The following is a 17,404-nucleotide window of genomic DNA, read 5'->3' on the forward strand; positions in this document are numbered from 1 at the left end:
GTCATAGTATTCTATAATCTTAGCATGCAAATGGCACTTACATTGACATTTAGGTGCTGACATTATAGAATGAAGGATATGCGATTCCAACCTTAACATATAATCAACCATTGTTCTCTAACTCTGATGATCTGGAAAATCGAGCAATGCCTAGTTACTTCCTTGGGTCTGCCATTTTCAATTCAGGATATTTATGTTGAAGCAAGAAAACCTTCCAGAAGGAAATTCTATGCCTTCAAATTGAAAATATTTTCTTTCTGGTGTTCCATGCAAGGCCAAAACCATTATGATCTCTACTCTCATAAAGGCATCCTTAGTGCTGATGGAGCCCTAATTGCCAAAGCATCTCACATGGAAATTACTTTTCCTACTTACAGCTAACTCAGTCAGAAGGATCCGTGAACTGTAAGCCTTGGTCGTCTTGGTCAGTTAGTACATCACAATAAAGTAAAGTAGTCTTCTAACTCATGCAAAAATGGCTGGCTCCCTTGCTGCAGTCATCTATGGGCAGCGGCGGTTCCTCACGCACAATTCACGGCTGATTCGGAAGCTTTCTCTCCGATGTCGTAATGTCAGAGGGAACGCTTCTGACAAAGCCGCAGATCACGCACAAGGAGACAACACCGCCCACAGACAACTACAGCAAGGGAGCCAGCCAGAAAACTACCCGCCGGAGGGAGACACAGAAGGGAGGGAGAAGCTGGGCCACACAAAACTCCTTGTTGGGCCACATTCTCTAGCCGAGCCACACTCAAGTGGCGAACCGCGGTTTGCCAACCACTGCACTAGTGTAACCTACTCAATTACCAGTCTGTCTAACCTCTCTTGCTCACTTATTCTCTCCCTCCCCCCCCACATCTTCTATTTGTTCCTTATTTTTAAATTAGCTACGATTCCTTTTTGGAATTTTTATTAAGCCCCCCTACAATTTGTTTCTTTCCACTAATCTTACCCATTTCTATATATTGATTTGTGAGCCACTTAGATATTTTATTATTTGCAGTATATTAATAAAGCTGAACTATGAACTGTGGCAACTCTGACAAGCTTAACTAGCCAACACTGAAGGAGTGCCTTCGCAGACCCACACTAACCGAAAAGATTTCTATGCTACTCAAATGAGACCTCTGAAGGCAAAAAGGAGTCAAACTTGAAAAAAAGATGACCAGTTTCAAAACTGAAGCAAGTCCAAGATTGACCAATATGACATTTAACAGAAATATGAACATTTGTGAATATATGAAGAATCACTCCCCCATCCCCCTCAAAAAAAAAAAAAAAAGCCAAAATAGACTTGAAACCTTACTAGATTATGGTACATCTTAAAGGACCAACCAAAAAGACGTTGTAGTACATGAGCTTTCAAGAACTCACAGGTTGCTGTTTTGGTTACAAACCATAAAGCCCTTATGCTGCAATGCCAACATGCCCTTACCGTCCACAGATCCAAATTCCCTTTCATGTGCACGGGTCAAGATCTCTTTGTATAATGTTTCTGCTTGCTTAAATTTGCCTTGTTTTAGGTAACATGATGCCTAAAAGAAAACAATTAGAAGCTTAGTTATACCCTCACAGTTCTTGATACTGCATAATATTAGCATGACTAAATTAACTCGCAGCTAACATTCACATTTTTGTTGGAAAATTTTCAAAAAACCCTTACCAGGTTGTTCTTTGTCTTTGCCACATTTGGATCATCTGGTCCCAGTTTTGTCTGGTATATCTCAAGTGCTCTCTGATAGTAATATTCAACTTCTTCATATTTACCCTGGTTCTGACATAGCAGGGCCAAGTTATTTAACTGCTTAGCAACATCTGGATGATCTTTGCCCAGTACCTAAAAATGCAGGACATTCCAAATTAATACATGCATTATTCTCCAATAACAAGAAAATCACTGAAGACCCGTCTCTTCAACGCCATCTAGTTTTTCTTCTACCAATTGTAACCCCCCGAAAGCCCATCTGCTACCTTTCCCCTTTCGACGTATATTGCTGTAATCCTCTCATATTCTCATTGTAAATATCCTCCTATAAACAGCGCTGATCTCCTGTATCTTGTTCACATTGTAACACCCTGTTTCTTATTGCAAATATCTTCAACTATCTTACTCACATTGTAATATACTGTATCTTACTCTTATTGTAATTATCTTCCTGTAAGCAGCTCTGAACTCTTATACCTTGTTCTGAACCCTTCGTTCTGTAACATGACCCAAATCACTTCGCCTCATATTGCTAACTCCTGTATTCTAATCGCCTGTATATTCTTGCAAGCTACCCAACCAGTTGTATTTTTACAGCCATATCTTCTTGCAAACTGCCCCATACTGATTTACCCTGTTTCAATCCAATGTATCTTAGATATCCTGTTCCAAAGCCAATGTATCTCAGATTAGTGGTCCCAAAGCTGGTATCTTATATCTTGTTCTAAACACATGTATCTTGTTGTAAACACCTGTTCTCCTGCTATAAACTCTGCACTCTCTCTCGGCACGACTCTCATTGTAAACCGCTTTGAACTTAGGGTATAGCGGTATATAAGAAATAAAATTATTATTATTATTACATATAATTTATGTATCACATGAATTAATAATGTGATTCTAAGGAGATTGATTTTCTTTTTATCAAACACATTTGGGGCATAGGTATCACAGGTGGTCGTTGACTTACGACCTATCCAAGTTACGACTGTTCGACCTTACAATGCGACTTCCGCTCTCTGAAGTCTCGCAACGCAGCGTGATAACATATGCAGGGGTATTGCCCCACGTGAGTTGTTTTGGCAATTTCAAGCTGTAAAAATGTCAACAAAGAAGAAATTGTCTCCGTCTACTCCTCAGCCTTCCAAAAAGGGAAGAAAGGCCATAGATCTGGACACCAAAATGATAATAATAAAACAGTATGAAGGAGGAAAGAAAGTGAATGCTATCACACTCTACTGTGTCAAATATTATAAAGGACAAAAATAGAATTTGTGAAGCTGTGAAAGGTTCTGCACTTTGCGGTCAACAGTGATTATGAAGCAACGTACTGAGCCCATCCATGAAATGGAGAAACCGTTAAACATTTGGATGGAAGATCAGATTCAAAAGTGGACACCCTTAAGCCTCTTTACAGTACAGTCAAAGGTTAGAAGTCTGTTTAGAACTTTAAAGGAATGCGCTGGAGACTACTACAGTCAAGAATTTGTGGCAAGAACTGGTTGGTTTAAGAGGTTTAAAAATAGATTCCTGTTGCATAATGTTCGGATGACTGGAGAAGCAGCGAGTGCGGATGAGGAAGGAGCTAAAAAGTCTGTTGATAGTTTAGAAGAAATAATCAAGGTGGAGGGTAACCTGGCACAGCAAATTTTTAATGTGGATGAAACGGTTATATTGGAAGCGGATGCCAGGACGCACTTATATCCACAAAGAAGCCAAAAGCATGCCAGGATTTAAAGCACACAAGGATAGACTCACTCTACTGCTTGGAGGGAATATCAATGGGTTCAGTTGAACCCCTTATTAATTACCATTCTGAAAATACATGTGCATTTAAGAATGTGAACAAGCACACTTTGCCAGTTTATTATAGATCAAGCCGTAATGCCTGGATGAACCAGGCTTTATTTGAGGATTGGTACAGTAAAGCAATGTTACTTACCGTAACAGTTGTTATCCAGGGACAGCAGGCAGCTATTCTCACTAGTGGGTGACGTCATCCAACGGAGCCCCGATGCGGACATCTCACAAGCATACTTGCCTGTAGAAACTTTTAGAAGTTTTGAGTTGCCCACACCGCGCATGCGCGAGTGCCTTCCCGCCCGATGCACCGGGCGTGTCTCCTCAGTTCAGATAGCTAGCAGAGAAGCCAACCCAGGGGAGGTGGGTGGGATGTGAGAATAGCTGCCTGCTGTCCCTGGATAACAACTGTTACGGTAAGTAACATTGCTTTATCCCAGGACAAGCAGGTAGGTATTCTCACTAGTGGGTGACCTCCAAGCTAACCACAATGGGATGGTGGGAGAGTTGACAACTTAGGAGAACAAATTTTGCAACACTGTTTGGCCAAACTGTCCATCCCGTCTGGAGAAGGTATCCAGACAATAGTGTGAGGTGAAGGTATGAACCGAGGACCAAGTGGCAGCTTTACAAATCTCCTCAATCGGTGTCAATCTGAGGAAAGCTACAGAGGCTGCCATTGCTCTGACCTTATGGGCTGTGACTTTACTGTGAAGGGGCAATCCAGCCTGGGCATAGCAGAAAGAGATACAAGCCGCCATCCAGTTGGAGATGGTGCGCTTAGAGATAGGGCATCCCAACTTGTTTGGATCAAAGGAGATGAAAAGTTGAGGAGCAGTTCTGTGAGGCTTGGTGCGTTCCAGGTAGAAAGCCAAAGCACGCTTACAGTCCAGAGTGTGAAGAGCTGATTCTCCAGGATGAGAATGCGGCTTCGGAAAAAACACAGGAAGAACAATGGATTGATTCAGATGAAATTCCGAGACCACCTTGGGGAGGAATTTGGGTGAGTGCGAAGGACAACCTTGTCATGATGAAACACTGTAAAGGGCGGATCCGCAACCAACGCCTGAAGTTCACTCACTCGGTGGGCAGAAGTGAGGCCAATGAGAAGCACCACTTTCCAAGTGAGAAATTTCAGAGGAGCCTTGTTAAGAGGTTCAAATGGAGGCTTCATAAGTTGAGAAAGAACAACATTGAGGTCCCAAACCACCGGAGGCGGTTTGAGGGGAGGATTGACATGGAAAAGTCCTTTCATGAATCTGGAAACCACTGGATGTGCAGAAAGAGGTTTCCTTTGAAGAGGCTGGTGAAAAGCAGCAATTGCACTAAGATGGACTCTGATCGATGTAGACTTGAGACCAGAATGAGACAGGTGCAAAAGGTAGTCCATAACAGAGGACAAGGAGGCATGTTGAGGTTCCTTGTGATGAGAAAAACACCAAGTAGAGAATCTAGTCCATTTCTGGGAATAGCATTGTCTAGTAGCAGGCTTCCTTGAAGCTTCCAAAACATCTCGCCAGCTGGTGAAAACTGAAGGGAAGTTACACTGAGAGGAACCAAGCTGTCAGGTGTAGTGACTGCAGGTTGGATGAAGCAGAGATCCCTGATGCTGCGTAAGCAGAGATGGAAACACTGGTAGAAGGAAGGGCTCCCTGCTGCTGAGTTGCAGAAGAAGGGAGTACCAAGATTGCCTGGGCCACCGAGGAGCAATCAGAATCATGGTGGCCCGGTTGGACTTGAGCTTGACCAGAGTCTTTTGAATGAGACGAAACGGAGGAAACGCATACAGAAAGATTTCCCCAGTCCAGAAGAAAAGCATCTGCCTCGAGACGATGAGGAGTGTAGATCCTGGAGCAGAACTGAGGCAGTTTGAAGTTGTGGGGAGCTGCAAAGAGGTCTATCTGAGGCGTTCCCCACAGGGAGAAGATTTGATGAAGGGGCGTGGAATGGAGAGTCCACTTGTGAGGCTGTAGAAGGCGACTCAAGTTGTCCGCCAAGGCATTGTCCGCCCCCTGAATGTAGACAGCTTTGAGGAAGGCGTTGTGCCGAATCGCCCAATCCCAAACTTTCAGAGCTTCCTGACAGAGGGAGGCCAATCCCGTGCCTCCCTGTTTGTTGACATAATACATGGCGACTTGATTGTCCGTACGAATGAGGACCACCATGTCGTGAAGCAGATGCTGAAAAGCAGTGAGAGCATTGAAAATCGCCCTGAGTTCCAGGAGATTGATATGGGACAGACGATCCGCACTCTTCCAATAGCCCTGGGTGAGGAGCCTGTCCAGATGAGCCCCCCAAGCATAGGTCGAGGAGTCAGTCGTAAGGACTTTCTGATGGGTAGGCATGTGAAACAGCAAACCTCTGGAAAGATTGGAAGAGAGCATCCACCAGCAAAGCGACTGCAGCAGAGCAGGAGTGACCTGAATGTTACGAGTCAGAGGGTCGGAGATCTGCGACCATTGAGAAGCTAGGGTCCACTGAGGAATCCGCAGGTGAAGTCTGGCAAAAGGAGTCACGTGAACCGTAGAGGCCATGTGGCCCAGGAGCATCATCATGTGTCTCGCCGAGATGGACGGGCGAGAAGAGACCGAGTGACAAAGATGAAGAAGAGCCGCAGGCGCTGAGGAGGAAGGAACGCTCTGAGTTGAATAGTATCCAGAACAGCTCTGATGAAGGGGAGAGTCTGTGAAGGTTGAAGATGGGATTTGGGAAAGTTGATCTCGAATCCCAGACTCTGTAGAAACCAGATTGTCCTCTGAGTGGCCCGGACGGTCCCCTGAGATGTGGAATCCTTGATAAGCCAGTTGTCGAGGTAGGGAAACACCTGCAGACCATGGTTCCTGAGTGCTACGGCCACCACAACCAGGCACTTGGTGAAGACCTGGGAGATGAAGCTAGGCCGAAAGGAAGCACTCTGTACTGAAGATGAAGGTGACCCAACCGAAATCTGAGGTATTGACGGGAGGCCGGATGGATGGGAATATGAGTGTAGGCCTCCTTGAGATCCAGGGAGCATAACCAGTCGATCTGCTCGAGGACGGGATAGAGAGAAGCCAGGGTCAACATGCGAAACTTCTCCCTGACCAGGAACTTGTTGAGCACCCTGAGGTCCAAAATAGGACGCAGGTCGCCCGTCTTCTTCGGAACAAGGAAGTACCGGGAGTAAAACCCCCTGGTCTGTTGGTCCACAGGGACCGGCTCGACGGCACGAAGCAAAGCCTGAGCTTCCTGAAGAAGAAGGGCGGACTGGGTTAAGTTGGAAGGATACTCTCTTGGAGGATGTTCCGGAGGAACATGATGGAACTGAAGAGAGTATCCCTCTCTTATGATGGAAAGGACCCAGAGGTCGGTGGTAATAGTCGTCCATCGATGGTAAAAATGATGGAGACGACCTCCGATGGGAAAAAGCGGGGAGGGCAGAACGATGGAAGTTATGCTCCCTACGAGACAGTCAAAAAAGCTGGGGAGCCTTGGGAACAGCAGAAGGTTGAGGCTTTCGTTGGGGCTTCTGCTGATGCTACCTCTTCACTGGCGGCCGAATGGCGGGGGCCTGCTTCGGCGGGTAGCACCTTTGATAAATCATAGGAGGACGAGACGGACGAGATATGGCAGGCTTGGGCTTCTGGTGGAGGATAGACTGAAAAGATTTTTCATGTTTGGATAGCTTCTCCGTTGCCGCCTCGATGGACTCGTCGAAAAGGTCCGCTCCCGCATAGGGAACGTTCGCCAGCCTGTCCTGGAGATTCGGGTCCATATCAATGGTGCGGGAACCACACCAAGCGTCTCATGGCCACCGAACAGGCAGTCGCTCTGGCTGAGAGCTCAAAAGCGTCGTAAGACGATTGCATCATCTGCAGGTGGAGTTGGGACAATGATGCCAGCACTTCCGAGTACTCGAAGCGAGCCTGAGAGTTCAGATAGGGTAAAAACTTTTGAAGAATGGAGAGAAAAAACTCAAAGTAGGTTGCAAAGTGAAAGCTGTAATTGAGGACTCGAGAAGCCATCATCGAGTTCTGGTAGATGCGCCTGCCAAATCTGTCCATGGTTTTGCCCTCCCGGCCAGGAGGAGTGGAAGCATAGACCTGGGAGGGATGAGACCGCTTCAGAGAGGATTCAACCAAGAGAGACTGGTGCGAGAGCTGTGCCCCGTCGAAGCCCTTATGGTGCACCGTGCGGTATCGAGCATCCAACTTCCCCGGGACCGCCGGGATGGAGTACGGGGTCTCGAAGCATCTCATGAAAGTCTGGTCCAGAAGCTTGTGTAGAGGCAGGCGTAGAGACTCGGCAGGAGCTTGAGGAAGATGTATCATCTCCAGATACTCCTTCGAGAACTTGGAACCCGAATCCAGGGTGATATCCAGATCCACCGCCATCTGCCTCAGGAAGGACGAGAATGACAACTGGTCCGCCAGCGCCGGGCCTCGAGGCGGGCTCGAAGACGATGAGGCGGCCTGGTCCGCCGATGCCGAGGACCGGCACGGAGAGAACGAACCCCCACAGTCCTCGAGTTCCGGCATAGGAGGAGGGGGGCGAGTATTCCGGAGAAAACTCCCGGAAAGGTTGCTTCCGACAAGGCGAGGCGTGTCTCGATGAATGCCTCAATCGACGACCAGAGCTATGTCGAGAAGCAGGCCTCGAGCGACGAGGCGAGCGACGCCCAGACGAGGCAGCCACCGAGTAGATGGGACTGGAGGCCGTGGATCGAAGCATCAGAGGCTGAGACGAGGCCCCCTGAGGCGCTCCCCAAGGTTCGAGGCCCGGCATTGCAGAGGAAGGGTCCGGACCAGGCAAGCCATGGATCGAGGGTACCGGTTCCAAAAGTGGCATGGGCAAAGACTCTGCTCCTTGCGAGACATGCCCCGAAGCCAGACCTACAGTACATTTCACCCTTACCAAGTGTCAGAACCACCTTAAGAGCAACAGTCCCACCTAAAAGATATAGTGACATGGGAGGGATAAAGCAGGAACAAGGAAGTATGAAAGTTAGAGGCACAGCCAGGTTAAGGATGCCCCACAGCAAATGCCTCCATGTCTGTGTGAATTACCACTTCTACAGTCAGGAAGGACAAGCCTCACTTTAACCCTTGCCAGGCTAAAAGCATGCTATTGTCCTGAGACAGTAAGGTAAACAGTGGCCCTGCAGGAGCTGGCCACATGACACTTGCATTATGGACTAGTTTTATGTTGCATTTTTCTCTTGAGAATGAACAAAGTCCCTGACCTACACCTTTTATAAATATTATTTTCCTTTGTCTGCAACAACTGTGCAGTCAGCGTCTTATTCAGGCTCTGGGTCCCACCCTCGTTCACATTACCTTACCCAAATAAACTGGACTGGCAGCTCAGTACTGAACTATGAATTGTCATGCTGGAGACAAGGTTATTCTTTGTACACCAGGATTCTGCACCAGAAAACTAATATGAAGGCTAAACATGGCTGCTAGACATTTTCTTAACCTAAAAATTACACTATTTTAAAGTCTAAACATGAACAGAAGTCATCTGATTTTAAAAATATATGGCAAAATGAGCACATTTAATATTTTTTTAAATTTATGGATGGTTCCAGCAACTGTTATGTTGAGTTAATGCAACAAAGTCCAGACACACTATAAATCCATTCTACTTTGTACCTTTTCTCGGATTTCCAGAGCTCTCTTACACAGAGGCTCAGCCTCTTTGTACTTCCCTCGCTTTCCATAAAGCACTGCAAGGTTATTAAGTGTGGCAGCAACCTACCAACAATAGAGAAAAACAATAAATAGAAGGGATGTGAGTATAAAAACAAATACGGTACATTACTTCACTTGCTTCATACCCTATATGTACAATGAAGACCTCAAACCTATAATTGATGAAAAGGGTAAAATAGGTAACACTGAAGAAAATATAATAATAATAATAATAACTTTATTCTTGTATACCGCAATACCATGGAAGTTCAATGCGGTTAATAGATGAAGAGACTGTACATTTACAGCGAAGTTACATACATGGCAATGATGAGGCATTTAATATAAAGGCGTAACAAAGACAGGACATTTAGTTAAACTAAGAGATCAGTTTTGATAGGCCATTTAGTGGCTTGGCAAGATCGGAGGAGTCGGAGAGTCAGGAGGCATATCGAGGTCAGAGAAGGGGGCAGGGAAGGGAGGGAGGGGAGAAGTTAGAGGAATTTGTCAAAGAGATAGGTTTTGACTGACTTCCTGAACAATTGGTAGGGCGGGGAATTAGAAATGAGGGCGGTTAGGCAATTGTTCCAATTGCCTGCTTGGAATGCTAAGGATCTATCGAGGAATCTCTTGTAGAGGCAGCCCTTTAGGGAGGGAAAGGTGAACAGGTAAGCGTTTCGTGTGCGAGAGGGGCCTGCGATTTCAAGGTGCTCAGACAGATAGATTGGAGAAGAGCCTGTTAAGGTTTTGAAGCAGAGGCAGGCGAACTTAAAGATGATCCTTGCCTCTACTGGTAGCCAGTGGAGTTTGGTGTAATAGGGGCTTACATGGTCATATTTTTTGAGATCGTAAATGAGGCGAACGGCCACATTTTGGACTATTCTTAAACGTTTGATGGTACTTTTATAGGATCCCAGGTATATGATGTTGCAGTAGTCTAGTATGCTTAATATTAGAGAGTCGAAAGGAGAGGTGGTCGAAGTGACGTTTAATGGTGCGAAGTTTCCAGAGGGTGCAAAAGCATCATCGAAGGTCATCGAAGGTCAGGCTTCGGTCCAGGATGACTCCAAGGATTTTTATGGTGGGGTTGATAGGGTAGTCTAGTCCATTCAATTTCAGGGAAGTGTTTGTTAGTTTATGGGTGGGACTTGCCAGGAAAATTTTGGTTTTTTCAGTGTTCAATTTGAATTTGAATTGTGAGGTCCATAGTTCTAACTTGGTGAGGACAAAAGAGGTGAGTTTGTTCCGTCTCTTGTGTTAATGAAGTAAAGGGAATGATAATGGTGATGTCTTCTGCTTATATGAATGATTTTAGGTTTGAGTCAGCTAGTGTCCGTGCCAGTGGAGCCAAGTAAATATTGAATAGGGAGGGGGATAGGGAAGAGCCTTGTGGGACTCCACAGGGATTGCGCCAGTAATGGGACTGGTTACTGTGGACCTGGTAAGTACAGTTAGTTAGGAAGCTTGTGAACCAATTTAATACCTGTCCGGTGATGCCGATGGAGTCAAGGCAGCTGAGCAAAATGTCATGGTCGACCAGGTCAAAGGCAAGACAGCATACTTTGACAACAGGTTAATATCTTTTCAGCTTGTGATAGAATCTGCACTATCTTTGATCCATGCTTGGCCTAGCTTGTAAAGACTACATGCTCAGGTCTGGAAGAAGGGGTTATTCTTAAAATTCTTTAAAAAAAAAAACAAAAAAACTTTACAGCAATGTGTCCTATTTTTTTAAAATTGGTTACAGACAATTCTATTTTCCATTGTGTAGCAAATATTATGGTTCCTTGCTGTATAGATAACTCAGACATTAAAATTCAGCTTCTCTTTTGACTATATTGATGACTGCGAAGAAAGTCTTGTTCACTGTGGAAAATAAAGGAGCATTCATGTAATATGGTAATGTTCTCTATTAGAAATAGACTAATTTATTGACAAGGCCAGTTTTCAGTATAAAAACTCTTGTTAAGATTTGTTTTATATTGCAGTATCTTTTTTTTACTTGAGGAGTAAAGTACATTGACTTCTGGAATTTGGGATCAGAGTATCAATCTGTTTTTTTGCTCTTCCATAAGAGTGGCTGAAGCTTAGAGTAAGTTATACCATTCTTTGGCCTAGGGTTCAGAAGATACCAATTTTAGAGTTTTTGAGAAAAAGTTGTTCTATCTCTGGAAACATCCTGTGAAGGTTTATGGCTCAGAAAAGGAATGCCAGGAGAGGGTCCAAAGGGTCAGTTGCCTAAGGAAAGACAGCATGGACAATTTTGGGAGCTTTTACTCCCATATACCATAGATGCTCAAGATGGCAATGATGCATGAAAGTGTACCTGAGTGTGGAAAGTGCAACACAGGTAGATGAGATTGTCGAGTCTCTGCTTTAGAAGAAAAGCTCAGCCCCAAATTGTGTTCACAGATTGCTCTACCACCTTCATTAGTCTGAAGGAGCATCTGTCTTTGCAGGCCCATTGATATGAGAGTGACCAAATCTAAGGAGTCTGCTTTAAAGAAGACAGAACATAAGAACAGCCTTACTAGGTCAGACCAAAGGTATATCAAGCCCAGTAGCCCATTCTCACAATGGCCAATCCAGGTCACTAGTACCTGGCCAAAACCCAAAGTGTAGCAACGTTCCATGCTACCGATTCAAGGCAAGCAGTGACTTGCCCCATGTCTCTCACAATAACAGACTATGGACTTTTCCTCCAGGAAATTGTCCAAACCTTTTTAAAGCCAGCTACGCTATCTGCTCTTACCACAAACTCTGGCAATGCATTTGAGAGCTTAACTATTCTCTGAGTGAAAAAATATTTCCTCCTAATAATTTTAAAATTATTTCCCTATAACTTCATCAAATGTCCCCTAGTCTTTGTAATTTTTGACGGAGCAAAAAAGCGATCCACTTGTACCCGTTCTACTCCAATCAGGATTTTGTAGACTTCAATCAAATCTCCCCTCAGTCATCTCTTTTCCAAGCTGAAGAGCCTTAACCTTTTTAGTCTTTCCTCATACGAGAAGAGTTCCATCCCCTTTATCATCTTGCTCGCTCTTCTTTGAACCTTTTCTAGTGCTGCTATATCTTCTTGAGATAAGGAGACCAGAATTGCATGCAATACTCCAGGTGAGGTCGCACCATGGAGCGATACACAGGCATTGTAACATTCTTAGTCTTGTTACCCATGCTTTTTAAAAAAAAATAATTCCTAGCATCTTGTTTGCTTTTTTGGCCACCACCACACATTAGGCAGAAGGTTTCATTGTATTGTCTACAATGACACCCAGATCCTTTTCTTGGGCGCTAACCCCCAAGATGGACCACATCATCCAGTAACTATGATTTGGGTTATTCTTCCCAATATGTATCACTTTGCATTTGTCCACGTTAAATTTCATCTGCCACTTGGACACACAGTCTTCCAATTTCCTAAGGTCTGCCTACAATTTTTCATGATCTGCATGTGTTTTAACAACTTTGAACAATTTAGTGCCATCTGCAAATTTAAATCACTTCACTCTTTCCAATTTCCAGATCATTTATAAATACGTTAAATAGCACCGGTTCCAGTACAGATCCCTATTTACTCTCATCCATTGAGAAAAATGGCCATTTAACTCTACCCTCTGTTTTCTATCTGATAACCAATTCCTAATCCACAACTGAACTTTGTCACCTATCCCATGACTAATTGTTACAAGTTTTTGCCTCTTTTGCAAGATTTTCTTCATAGTCTCTCATATTTCTTTATTCCTGATTAGACGCCCAGTTTAAGTTCTTACATAAAGCTATTTAGATGTCAAGTTGTGCTCATTGCTAAGGATCGGTCTCAGTGCTAAGTTTTTCCTTGTTTAGATGCTAAGTTCCACCTCTGATTTTGTTCTCCCACGAACTAATAGATGTTAATTGGGCATAGTGCAAAGTTTTATCCTGATTAGTTGCCCAGTTTTACCTCCGCTCAAGCTCCCACTTAAATCCAATAGACGCTTAAGTTCACCTCCGTTCTTGTCTTGTTCAACTAGATGCTGAGTTGTTCTCCTGATTTAAACCACTACTCAGAGATTAAATAAGCCCCAAGCTCTCTCCCTGAGCTGACGTTAAGCCTTTCCTCTGTTCGAAATTACTTACACGTGAAAGAATTAGGTCCTGCCTCCCAGCCCTCCCAAAGGCTTCCCCTAATTCTCACCATGGAGCTACCTCCGTGGGTTCCTTCTTCTCCTACTCTGCTCATCTTTCAATACCACCCTCTTCTTGAAACCTCCCTCTCCCAACTTACTCGACTCCACAAATGGCAGCAACATTTGCCCTGGCCTCAGAATCCCCACGCTGATGCGCACCAGAAGTCATCCCTTCAAAAAAAAAAAACAACCCCTCGAAGAGTCAATCACGCCTCTTTAAAGCCTGTTCCCCTGCCAATCTTCCCAACCATGCCTCTGATTCTCTCACCCCAGTCTCGAAACTTTATTGCAACGCCAGATCCGCATGCAACAAGACTCAAATTTTGAAGGACCTACTTGAGGATCTTAACCCTGGATTCTTGCGTATCACAGAATCATGGATTGAAAAAAAAAAAAAATGACTTATTTACACAAAATGATCTCTGTTCCCACAGTTACCAAGGCCTCTTCTCCCCCAGAACTAACCGAAAAGGAGGTGGCTTGGCACTCCTCTACAAATCATTCTTCGATGTCCAGCTCCTTGAAAAGAGTAGTCACACCTCACTAGAATATATGCTAGCTTCAGTCAATGATGAACTCCACCCTCACCCATTGGGCATCCTGCTACTATATCACCCACCAACCCCTTGGAACAAATCCTTCGAACTAGTCCTCGAGACCATAACAAACGCCTTCCTTAAATTTCAAAGATTACTGATCATTGGGGATATTAATCTCCACCTAGACGACATCAACAACAAGGATACGACTGAATTTAATAACTTCCTCACCTCTCTAGGTTCCCCCCCCACCCCGCCGAATCCTTTCCAACCCATGAAAAGGGGCACACACTAGACATCATCAGCTTCCTCGATCTTACCGATTACAAAACTTCAGTCGATGACACTCGCTGGGAACACGTCCCTTGGTCCGACCACTTCTTAGGGGCTTTTTGTCTCCCCATTTTCATGTCGCACCTTGGGGCCCCACCCCGTACCTAAAATTCCATTATTTTCCGCAATAAAAATTGCGAGCGAATTGCTCTGGACCAAATTTCTCAACCAATTCTCCTCCACTCCTATGCTTGCAGATCCAGAAATCAATTGGCACAACTGGGTCACTCTCTGAGACCACTTACCACTCCCTTGCCCCACTATCCACTAAAACTGTCTCCTACTACCGTAAGGCCCCTTGGTACCTTCCATATCACAGAGAACTGAAGCAGAAATGTCGAGTACTGGAGCAGAAATGGAAAAAATTTAAATCCCCTACAGATAAACAGTCCTGGAGGATCAATATTAAGTTCTACAATACAGTACTAAAAAAGCAAGGAAAAACTTCTATGGTGATAAAATCTCCAGATCCAAAAACCAGAGTAGTGCATTGTTTAACTTCTGGCGTTCCTTAACCTCTAAAAACGACTCCACCATGCCCCTCTCTTCTCCATCAGCTTATGATCTAGCAAAATTCTTCAACGAAAAGGTCACTACCTTAAGATGCTCCTTCCCACCAGCAGTCTCTTGCCCACCCACTTCAACCCTACCCTAACTGTCCCCAACCCTATCCCAGTTGACAGATCCTGGACTGCCTTTGAGCACGTATCCGAATCCCCGGTCTCTAAACTCTGCTTCAAACTGAAAGCCTGCAACTGCACCTTGGACCCATTCCTCTCCTATCTATATGAGAAAATTCCCGCACAGGCCATCTCATCTCTTACCAAACTTATAAACTCTGCCCTACTATCAGGCCTATCTTCTGCAGAAAAGGGACATATTGCCTTGTCCCCACTACTGAAAAAAGCTGACCTAGACCCCTCCACACCTTCCAACTACCGCCCAACAGCAAATATTCCTCTCCTGACCAAGATGCTAGAGTCCATCATATCTACCCAACTCTCATCCTATTCAGAGAGATTCTCCATTCTCCTTCCTTACCAATAAGGCTTTAGACCCAACTTCAGCATCGAATCCCTACTGGCCTCATTAATCTCAAAGGTTCAACAACTTCATTCTCGTAATAAGTTTGCTGTTCTTCTACAACTTGACCTTTCTGCAGCATTTGACATTGTCTAGCATGATATTCTTATTTTCCAACTTTCTGAGATTGGCATTAACTCCACAGTCTTAGACTGGTTCTTAAAATTCTTACGCTCCCGTTCTTACACTGTTAATATGAATGGCACCTCATCCTCTCCTTGGAAACCGATTTGTGGAGTCCCGCAGGGTTCTCCTCTATCCCCCATTCTTTTCAAAATCTATATGTCCTCCCTGAAACTCCTCCATCTATCCCCCCAGGAAACACTTTACACTTATGCTGATGACATCCTTGTCCTCCTCGAGACCAACTCGAACCTCACCAATCTCTCTAAGGACATATCCTCATGTATAACAAACCTTCAATCTTGGGCCCTCAACGTACAAATGAAACTGAACGAGTCCAAAACAAAACTACTTTGGCTCGGCCCAAAATTAGATCAGCCACCCACCATCATCCCACTGATCTCTGGCACCACACTGCAGCTTGAGTTCTCTAGCAAAGTTCTGGGCATCATCATTGACTCTACACTATCTTTCAATGACCACCTCAACTCCTTGGTAAAAAATTGCTTTTTCAGCCTTCACATGCTGAGGAAAGCGAGATCCTGCTTCCATCAACAACACTTTGCTGTCCTCGTACAATCCATCATCCTTTCCAGACTGGACTATTGTAACTCCATCTACTTAAGCCTAACAAAGAAAAGCCTTCAAAGACTTCAGCGGATTCAGAATACCGCGACTAAGCTAATCTTCACAAAAAGTAAATTTTGACCATGTCTCCCCGCTCCTGTCTAAGCTTCACTGGCTTCCAGTAATCTCTAGGGTTCACTTTAGATGCGCTTGCCTAACTTTCAAGATCCTACACGGCATCCTTCCTCCCCCTTATCCCACTATCTTGGAATTCCTCGAATCATAATATCATCAGATCCACCCAAAAATTCAAACTATCCTTCCCCTCATTAAAAGCATATCCTTTGTAGGAAAACTAGGGGCATTCCTCTCCTTCAGAATCACAGAGCTCTGGAATAACCTTTCTACCCCACTTCGGAATCTGGCCGCCCTCCAACTTTTCCGAAAACATCTGAAAACTTGGCTATTCTCAAAAATGTAATACTTCCTCCTCTTTGTTATACTAAGTCCCTCTAAACTTTCTCTATACTGTCCTGTAGCCCTCATTGGAGTTCCTTCTCTATACCAATTCCTGTAAACCGTGCCGAGCTCTACGATTGTGGAGATGATGCAGTATACAAACTTAAGGTTTAGTTTAGTTTCTTTATCAATGTTTTGCATCTAATTTGTCACTGCTTGTATCTACTAATTTTCTTCATTCTGATCCTTTTTTCATTCTTTAAAAGGATGTTTTGGGTTTTTTAATCTATAGGGCTCCCCCGCAAATTTGCGGTCTGCAGGAGAGGACAGCCGGAGCGCCAGCGAGTGAAGGAAATCACTTACGGTATGCTCCGACCATCTCTTCCTGTACTAAAGTCAGGCCTCAGGAGCTGCTTTGAGATGCATAAATCCATAAATGGTGACAGCCCAGCCTACTTGAATAACTGCCTAATCCAAACTACCACAAACAGATACAGGAGAACCCAGACACCATTCACATACCCTCCAATCAGAGATATCAAACAGAAAAAAACTGTACGATAGCCTTCTAGCCACACAGGCATCAAAACTAGACCACCAACTCTCCAATCTACTAATCGCGACCCCAGACTACAAAACTTTCAGAAAAGAAATAAAAACCCTGCTAGTCAAGAAATCCATGAAGACTAACACCGTATGAAACATTTCAATCCTCTGAAGCAACCTGCTCTATTCTGTAACACCTATGGACATGTCCAGAAATCCTCTTCTGTAATCCGCCTTGAACTGCAAGGTAATGGCGGAATAAAAATCACTAATGTAATGTAATGTAATTTCTCAAGTGTGTGAGTACTGTTTGAAGAAAGGAATCCCCTTCAAAATTTTACTGTTGCTTGATAATGCGCCTGGACATTCACATCACTTAGCTGATCTCTAGCCCAATGTGAAAGTGTT

At 44.4% G+C, this 17,404-nt stretch overlaps 1 protein-coding gene across 7 annotated transcripts in view; it reads right to left on the reverse strand.

Moving 5' to 3' along the window:
- The window catches only part of KLC1 (kinesin light chain 1), a 185,773-nt gene that overhangs the window by 84,225 nt on the left and 84,144 nt on the right, over nucleotides 1-17,404 (reverse strand). For all 7 annotated transcript variants that reach the window (XM_033950972.1, XM_033950973.1, XM_033950976.1 and 4 more), the window contains 3 exons: nucleotides 9,139-9,240; nucleotides 1,664-1,837; nucleotides 1,436-1,535 (listed from right to left, as the gene is read on the reverse strand). In XM_033950972.1, the coding sequence (XP_033806863.1) occupies nucleotides 1,436-1,535; nucleotides 1,664-1,837; nucleotides 9,139-9,240 (376 nt within the window). The remainder of the gene's footprint in view (nucleotides 1-1,435; nucleotides 1,536-1,663; nucleotides 1,838-9,138; nucleotides 9,241-17,404) is intronic.

The sequence above is a fragment of the Geotrypetes seraphini genome, chromosome 7 (assembly GCF_902459505.1).
Source record: "Geotrypetes seraphini chromosome 7, aGeoSer1.1, whole genome shotgun sequence".
Lineage (NCBI taxonomy): Eukaryota > Metazoa > Chordata > Amphibia > Gymnophiona > Dermophiidae > Geotrypetes > Geotrypetes seraphini.